We start from the raw sequence: 9,732 nt of genomic DNA on the forward strand, positions 1-9,732 counted from the left end.
AGAAGACAGAGGGTATGAGAGAATATTTTGATTTACACTTATAATTTTATCATATTTTATGTATTTTTTATTAATTTATACGCGTATCCTTGAACGTATCGTATCCTACATTTTAGAAAAAATGTGTGTCGACGTATCGGATACGTATCGTATCCGTATCTGTGCTTCATAAGTGGTTTGAATGAGAGATACATTCATTAATTGATTTTGACATTTTTTGATTAGTAGATAGAGTAATTAAAAAATCTTTCATCTTCTTTTCATGTAATTTGATATTTAAGGTTATGCACATAATTTAAGAAATTATTAAATAAAAAAATTGATACAATTTAACTAAAATAACCACATTTTACTAAAATAATTAAATAACCATATTTAATAATATAAATTATTAAATAACCACATAGATTTGGAATAGCATGGAAAAATTAAAACATGAAAAGATATGGAAGAAATGAAGTAGCAAAAGTGATTTTTTTTAGAAAATGTCATTACTTCATTATTGAAGATGTTGAAAATGATATTTTCTTATTTTTAAAAATTTCTAAAAATAAAATTATGTATTTTAAAATATGAAATGAAAGAAAAAATACAAACATTTTTCACCCATTCTCTTATTTCATTTAAAATGAAAATATAAAACAACCAAACCAAACAAATGCTTCTAGTATTCATCTTTCTTTGCATTGCATGGAAAGAGTTTGTGTGGACCTGTTTCTTTTTTCTACTTCCACTTTTTTCTCCTTTATCCCATACATATAAAATATTCCTTTTCTCCTCAATTTCTAAGCTCTCTTTCTATACAAATAAATGAAGCCTAAACTTTGCAATTCATGATAATATTATTAAATCTTTTCAAAGTTTTTTTCTACTTCTTTTATAATCAGCACCTTCTTTTTAATTTACCACGAATGAAAAATAAAATCTATACAAATAAATAGCCATTAAAATTATTTAAACAATTAACAAATTAATTATCCATGTAAGATATTTTTGAAAGGTAGAATAAAAATAGCATTTTTTTTCTCTGATTCCTTTCCCCTTTCATTGCTTTACATTGCAAAATAGTACGTTGGCGTGCACTTCCTTCTATGTATATTCTCTTCTATAAAGACTCTTCTCTCTTTCTTTGCTTTCATAACTCATTTCATCACTGTTTCTTTTTCGAATTTTCAGATCTGTGCTTCCTCTTCAGTATTCAGTGTTGGTGAGTTTCTACCTTCAATTTTTTCTGCTTTTTTTTCTTATTCGTTTATCGCCACAGCTTCACTGTGATTTTCTGTTGAGCTTCGTTTTCGGTTTTTCTCACAACCGATCGATTCCTTTTCTTACTCATTTTCACTGTAAGCAAACGTTTCTTAACTATATATTTACTCAGATGTTATTTTCGGAAACCGCGTTTATTCTCGCATTGTTTCAGCAAAACATCTCTGTTCTGTTAAGAGTTTTTTAGCGCAGTCGTGAAAACTTTCTCAGATCTGTTTTGTTTTTGGTGTTTTTACCTTTTTTATTTTCTATTTTCTGTTTCATTTTTATGTAAAAATGTTTTTTTATCGTGTGGTGGAATTGTTTACCAATTATTTCTTCTTTTATTTTTACGACAAAAATGTAATTTATTACAAATATAAACGAGTTATTTAAAATTATATTTCTCTTTATTTTTTGAAGTGTTTATCTTTCCTGAAAAATATCATTTTATGGTGGAGTCCTTCTTAATTGTTACTAATTAATTATTCATTGTCACAGTTGAGATGTCTGAAATCGTGGTTGATACCGAATTGGATGGAGAAATTGTAAGTTGTTGCAAAAATCTAAACTGCAACCATATCATGTTTCATGATTAGTGCTAAGAAATAAAAGAATTGGCACATCTATATTCCATTTTCATTTTCTAACTAAAATACCGAGAGTTTTAAATTTTTTATACCATGTCCATGCAACATTTATATTTATTTAATTAATTTTTTAAATATAAGTAATACAAATTAATAATGAATCGTATATTTAATTTATAATTATTTTAAATTCTTTACTCCATTGATATTTCACATATTATCTTTTAAGATTTACCATGATTGTCTATTATGATTATTATAATATTATTAGGTTTTCTTAGACTACCTCACTGTTGTGAAAATTAGACTGTACCTGCTCGTTCAAGAAGAAAGTTAGTGAACCCGTCCGCGTGTCAATACTGTATCGATATGATTAGTGAATTACATACGTACTGTTATCTTAAAAGTTGTATTATTGTACATGTAAGGATGGTAATTAGTAAAAAAAATAGTTAATTATTAATTTTTTTAGTTTAAATATTTTTTTTAATGAATCACATGTTGATGACATTTATGATATTAATAAAACTAGTCTACATCTTACTACAGAAGCATGATTTAAAATGAGGGGTTTTCAAATCATGACATATGTTAAGGATACTTCAACAGACCAAAAATATTGTATCCTGAAATATTAAGTAAATTGCTTTCATGTGATCATACTTTGACAGCTTTATAAAGTAGAGTGGATTATTTTGTTTGAGGAAAAAATATATTATTTTATTATCCAACTCTAAATGATTTCCATTTTTATTTTTTAATTAAAAGTATTCTCACCCTACAAGTAACTCTTTCCTTTTGGTGTTGTATGAGTGTCTTCCCATCAAATGTGTTCCCACATATTTATGAGTAGGTCACTAAAATCTCTTACGAGAGGTAACAAAATTATCTATAATCTAAAATCCAATATAACTTAAATACCTTCTATCCATTCAGTTAAGTTAATGAATTTAAATGATTAATTTTCATCCTTTATTTGGTGAGAATAGTTATCTAAATAACTTTGTTATCGTGAAAATGACAGATTGAGCCTTTATTCTTTTGTTTTTAAGTATAGGGTGATGGATATCTAAAAAATTAGTAAATTATTATAGTAATAAAGTCTTACTCTCATTATGTGGGGTTAGTTATATGGATTGAATGACGTCATTTAATATTTTATCATAAATCATGTTTATTGACAAAACACTCATTAAACCTTTCCTAATTGTTTATCTCATGGTTCTTCTTTGCTTCCATTCGTGTCTAGAAATTGGATTGACCTCTATTTGATATACTCTTTTCTTATTGGGGCTTGGGCTTGTAACAATCCCCTCCATACATGGTTAAACCACCTAATGCATGTCTACCATCTTTTCTACAATAGGAGTTACCCAAACTTTCTCACTAATGCATTCATTCTCAATCCTATCTTGTTATCTTGTTTAGGGCATTCATTCATTCCATGTAATATTCTTGTCTCTGCTGTATTGAGTTAATTAATTTTTGTTAATATTTTATTGTTCAACATTTAGTCTCATATAATATTGCAAGTCTTATAGTTATGCTATAAAATTTTCATTTAAACTTATTTCTACCCATGTGATACATCTATCCAATTTTACTCACCCATTTGAATCTTATGGATTCTATCTTATGGTTTACTAAACAATTATTAAATTATTGATAATTATTTCAGGCAGCAAAAGTTGTTCGAAACAAGGTTCCCATCTCTCATCATTCAATATCTTTCTATTTTATTTTTAATCATATAGGGTGATTGTTCTCTACAAAAATTGCTGGATTATTGATTTAATTGTTGATTATTTTAGAGTGCAAATGTGGTTCCAGCCATTGAGACTGCAAACAAGGTTCCCACCTATGATTACTCCTCACACCCACCTCTAAATGAGAGGATTATATCATCTATGATCAGGAGGTCTACTGCTGCACATCCTTGGCATGACCTTGAGATAGGTAATTGACCAATATCCTTATCTTTATTATCCTTATAGAGGGAAGAATGCTAGGCAACACTCTTTTCAACACAGTTATTGGTGAAATTCATTTGAGCTACAAATGTGTGTTTGATTGCACTTTTGTTGAACAATCTAAATTATGTTTGAAGAAGCAAACATGCTTTGGAATTTGTACCCACTATTTTTAAAACTGTATAGCAAAATTGCTTTTGCATCAAAGCCATGCTTTGACTGAAATAAAAAACTTAGCTTATGTGGTTAAAACTCGGGCCGTTTACGAGTTGGATTTTGGAGGTAAATGAAAGGAAAAGAAAAGCTTCAGAACCATCTTACAAGTATCATGACTTTGAAGCCTTCACTTTTTATTTCTTCCACTCCAAAACCTAACTCACAAATAGACTCTTAGAATTATACTACAAACTTATTTTTAGAATAAAAAAATCCAAACATTAATCATTTCAAATTCATACATAATCATGTTTTGCAAACTCACAGCTCAAACCTTATTTTGAGCATTTATCATGATGTTTGGTAAAAAAATTGTAAACGTGATTTCTTCATTTGGGTATAAGCAAGAATTTGTTGCTTTTGCATTAGAGTGTCCCCTTAGGTATTCGTTGACATTTTTAACCTTTCACAATTTACATATCTAACAAACAACTTTTTAAGTAATACTGTAATAGAATAACATAAAATATATACCTGTTGTGTGTACTTGTTCATCTGAAAGAGATTTTACTTAAAACTATCTTAACAATTTCACCAATAACAAAAGCGTGTGTATGCTAACATTTCTTTTATTCTTTATGGCAAAATCAGTCACATGTTACTACTTCTGCTACAGTGTGTTATGCTTTCCCTGATTTGTTCTTATTTCTTGATGATTCAGGACCTGGAGCTCCACAGACCTTCAACTGTGTAAGCATACAAGACATTGCATGCAGTTCACAATACTAGATAGTAAACCTGTAAACGAATCATTAGCATTTTATAGATACTGATTATCAATAGAACCAGGGGGACATATTGAATTAAATATAAACTCTATCTGTTTGTCATTTCCCCCTTAGTTGCTCTAGAGTTGGTACTTGCAGCTTTACAAGCATTATTTCCAATGTCATAGAGACTAAGTTACAATCTTTTCTAACCAGCTTAAATTGTAACAATTGCTATTTTTTCAATGGATATAAGATGAGTTTTTTTAATTTTAGAATTGAAAAAATTGGTAATGCAATGTGGCGTATAATGCATTGATGTTACAGGTGATTGAAATTGCCAAAGGGAGCAAGGTGAAATATGAACTTGACAAAAAAACTGGACTTATCAAGGTAATAATGGTTGGCTTACTGAGTTATTTTCACTTCTAATGTTGTTTGTATGACACATTGTTGTACATGAATGTTGTTTCTTTGTACAGGTCGATCGTGTACTTTACTCATCCGTTGTGTATCCCCACAACTATGGCTTTATCCCACGTACTATTTGTGAGGACAGTGATCCTCTTGATGTCCTGGTTATCATGCAGGTATTTGCATTGGTTTATGTTATCGACTTTTGCTTGTAAAATAGCATGCATCATGCATCTTTTCGTGGAATTCATTAAAATGTATTTTCCTAAGGATGCTAGTTTAGGAATCTATAAAAGGGTGACTCAGTGCACGAGCCTCCCACCTAGTAATGTATATGGATGGTATATGTATGCAGTCTCACATTCATATGCGAAGAAGCTATTTCCAAAATTTGAACTCATGACTTCATATAAAATTTATTGATATATGTGTAAATGTGATATATGACCTCATACAGGTTTAGGAATCTATATGAATTATTAAAAGCATATGTTTAAATTTTGGAAGTATTTAATGCATCACAAATTTCCTATTTTTGAATCCTTAACCGTTTCCTTAAGTATACTAGTTAGCATTTCCCATTTTTTAATCCTTTTTGTGCATTGGTGCTCCAAACCTTGACAAACTCTATGCAACTCCAATATTAGTTTATGAGTAGATTATTCTAGTCAAAAAATACTTGGCAATCATCCTCTAGTTATACATCTTATATCATCTTACTATAGATCTGTCTTATTTCTTGATATATATGCTTTGTAAGATGTTAAACCTTATTCATATTTGGACAGGAGCCAGTTCTTCCAGGTTGCTTTCTTCGGGCCAAAGCTATTGGTCTCATGCCCATGATTGATCAGGTATATTAGATATTCCCATTTCCTACACAGCAATACAAGAACTACTCTTCTTTTTATACATTGAGCAACCATTGATTGCAATGAAATACAGGGTGAGAAAGATGACAAAATCATTGCAGTATGTGCTGATGATCCAGAGTATCGACATTACAATGATATCAAGGAGCTTCCTCCACATCGTTTAGCCGAAATTCGTCGATTTTTTGAAGATTGTATCCTTCCAAAACCAAAATTCTAATGCTTAGTTAATAATTTGTCTATTTGTTAAAATCTATAGACATGATGAAACGCATTGCTCGTTTAGTGCAGCATATGAAATGAAAATTTATGTTTTTCCTTCATAAAAGGAACTAGACAAGAAGAATGAGAACAAGGAAGTTGCAGTCAACGACTTTTTGCCTGCCTCAACTGCTTTTGAAGCTATCAAGCACTCCATGTAAGTGATAAATTGGATTGGTTTAGAAGTTTTATATTGATTAATTTAAATCTTGTTATTTCCAGATTATTTCCTATATTTTCTTTGAAATAGTAGTTTTTTAAGTTAATTACTTTTAATACTCTGTTTTATGCATAATGTTCTGTATTAAATGACACCTTATTCACTAACAAGGTCCAAACACTTAGTAGATAATTGAATTGTATGAGCATACTAACAGATTTTCGATTTTAACCTGTGAATGGAAAAGACATTATTGGAGAGAGCAAAATCCACTTTAAGTCATGTATATGTCATGAAAGGATTAATTTTCAACTATATGCTGTTTCACTCTTGATGCACACCAAAATGTTAACACCTTTAAATATGTTCTATTTGCGGGTTAGTTTTTGGAGTGAAGAAAAAGACTTTGAAGATATAAAATACATTTGTGAGATGTCTCTTACACATTTCCGGCTATTCTGCTCCAAAAACCAATTCGCAAAAACCTTATCCATATAACAAACTTATAATTTTTTTTTTGTCACAATATTTGTTATTGAATATGTGCAATGTAAAATCAAAACACTTGCACAAAATTCAGATCCAATTCAATAGTTGTGAAACTCTTATTGTCATTAAATTAATGTTGGTAAGCATAGCTTGTGTCCACAGCTCTTTGATATAGTAATAATAATTGTTCTTTCTTTGTTATGAAGGACCCTTTATGCTGACTACATAGTGGAAAGCTTGAGGCGCTAGGCTTTTGATGCACTCCATGTATTTGTTTGGCCTTGGTACTCATATATAAGACATTATTTTAAATTTCAACCTTTTTATTACTATGATGATTATGGCATTAAAAAAAGCTAGCCTCGTCGCATGTTCATGTATCTCAATACATGCATATTCTAAGTTTTTAATTGTTTTTATATCTAATATACTTAATATCAAATTAAGTTTTAAATTCTCCCTCACTTTGATATCAGAAAGTTTAGTACTGCAGAAAGTGTTATCGGTGCATTTTATCGAGAGACAAATACGTGTTACCTGGTATTTTTGCTTGAGCAAAAAAGAAAGGGGTATACTTATTAATATCAGTACATTTCATTTATATTTGAGAACTTATACAGCATTGTTAATTTGGTAAACAAGGCTCATCTTATTATAGAGATTATATCTTTATTGACATAGCTTCTCTTATGCTTAATAATTGGGCTAAAAGGTGAAAACTAGTTGAAGATTGAAAAGTTTGGGAGTTGAAAGTTGATAAGATAAAATATTTAACTGTTTGGTAAAGATGATCTATCAAAATAAATGATGCAAAATAGTTTATTGGGTTTTTTTGTACTCTTTTTTTAATAAAGAATTAATTACTTTTATAATTCTTGACAGCTCCTTCCTACAAGTATTTTCCTGAAAAATCTTAAATTGGTTTAAATAAGACATAAGTCATTTCAATTAGTTTCTTAAATTAACTCTTACTAACTTGAGTTTTATCTAAAAAATTCCCTCTAATTAATTAAGGCATAGATTGACTTATAATATCTTATGTGTAGCTAAGCATATGCTAAGGATTGTTTGATATAGTTGAGAAAATGTTAGATTATGATTATTGTCTATACATTATAATCTAAATCAATTATATTATGAATTAACATTTTTTTGTTTGGGTTGTAAAAAATCACACTTTCATATAGTAAATTGCACAAAATGAGTATAAATTTCTTTGAATAAATTAACATTATAAACTTGGCAGGTAATATGAGAGGAGTATAATAGAAAGATAGAATTGGAAGTTAAAATAATCTTGAAATCACTAATATAAGCTCCAAATGGAGCTTAAGAAAAAAATATCCATCTTATACGTTTAGAAAATAAGTTTTTTTATTTAATTTAAATTACTTATCAATCCCTAAAAACATCATTTCTCTTTAAAAAGAGCTGAAATAAAAATCTTTAAGCTCCCACCATTAATAAAGGACAATTGTTACTTTCTCAAAACAAATCTTAAATTTTAAATTTTCCCAAAGTTCTTTCTTAATTCGCTTCAAATTAATTATGTGTAGTTTAAAAATGTGATATAATATTATTATTTAAATTTTATTAATTTCATATAATTTTCTATATATATTATTTCATATTTTAAAAATATATTGAGGTGACCACATGTATACATTATCTGGAACAGGGAGTATATGAGATGATATTTTATATGAGTATGAACATGAAGCCTGAGTCACAAATGGAGATCACTTGTTTCACTTTTGATATTTCATTTATGTATCAAGCCAATTAAAAAATGACACTCAATTAAAAAGAAAAATAATTAAAACATCAAATATTTTTTTAAATCATATGGATAAATGTGATTAATCTAGTACATAAAAATATGAATTTTTTGGGACATGTGATCCTGATCTCTAAATCACCAATAGTAGATGAAAACAAGAAGAAGCCTATGTGGGCAATGGTCATATAAATTTGCAAATACCCATGCAAATATTAAATATATGTAAGTTTAAGGGCCAACTTTCAAGTTTTAATTACATATTTTTGTAATATTTAATATATACAAATAATTGTTATATGAACAATAAGATAATTGTATAGAGATTTTGTCTTGTTATAGTTGAATCACTAAAGTTTATTGTGAAATTAGATTATATAATCAGAAAGGTAAAAAAGATTTATGGTTTATAAAATATTTATTAAGAAAATAAAATTATGTGTTTGCCCTTATTTACAACACATATATTATGATATGTATCATCACTCATTAGCTATTATTATGATTCTCACTCTTGAGAAATGGGAATGTTTTTATTATCTCACACAATTATTTATGAAGAGCGCTTAAGAGTATGAATAATAATTAAGTTGTACTAACATAAGTTGAATTATTCTATATTCTTTTGAAACTTTATTATTTAGATTGATAAACTATATTTATGAACTAAATGAGTTGAAATAAATTAAATTTTGAGCTTATATTAAATAAACAAGATGAACTTGAATCAAATATAGTTTGACTTATCAAATTCATAATCTAACTAAATTATATATAAAAAATTTAAATTTATATATATTAAATAAATAACCACTATTCGAGCTATTAAATCAATTCAAGTCGACATGTTAAATTGAATAGCTTATGAATTTCAATTGAGTGAATATTGAGTTTCATATTAAACATAGGGCATATTTATAAATAAACAAATTCTTATTAAGGTGAATTTAGGAGAACCCTAATTCAACTGTATATATTCCCATGTCAATTATATAATACTCGTTTGCTTTATCATTTAAGAATCTTCCCTC

The 9,732-nt window shown here is 28.2% G+C and overlaps 1 protein-coding gene across 2 annotated transcripts; it reads left to right on the top strand.

Annotated features, from left to right (window-relative positions):
* Positions 1,020-7,399, top strand: LOC109334826 (soluble inorganic pyrophosphatase 4-like). Of its 2 annotated transcripts, XM_019570796.1 has the most exons (12): positions 1,020-1,093; positions 1,177-1,207; positions 1,747-1,793; positions 3,514-3,537; positions 3,647-3,791; positions 4,683-4,711; positions 5,056-5,121; positions 5,211-5,318; positions 5,931-5,996; positions 6,088-6,208; positions 6,351-6,432; positions 7,131-7,399. In XM_019570796.1, the coding sequence occupies exons 3-12, from the start codon at positions 1,752-1,754 to the stop codon at positions 7,171-7,173; spliced, it is 726 nt and encodes a 241-aa protein (XP_019426341.1). In that variant the 5' UTR covers positions 1,020-1,093; positions 1,177-1,207; positions 1,747-1,751; the 3' UTR covers positions 7,174-7,399. The 2 variants fall into 2 exon arrangements, with proteins under 2 accessions (XP_019426341.1, XP_019426340.1); XM_019570795.1 differs by lacking the exons at positions 1,020-1,093; positions 3,514-3,537 and having other exon boundaries at positions 1,100-1,207.

The sequence above is a fragment of the Lupinus angustifolius genome, chromosome LG19 (assembly GCF_001865875.1).
Source record: "Lupinus angustifolius cultivar Tanjil chromosome LG19, LupAngTanjil_v1.0, whole genome shotgun sequence".
Lineage (NCBI taxonomy): Eukaryota > Viridiplantae > Streptophyta > Magnoliopsida > Fabales > Fabaceae > Lupinus > Lupinus angustifolius.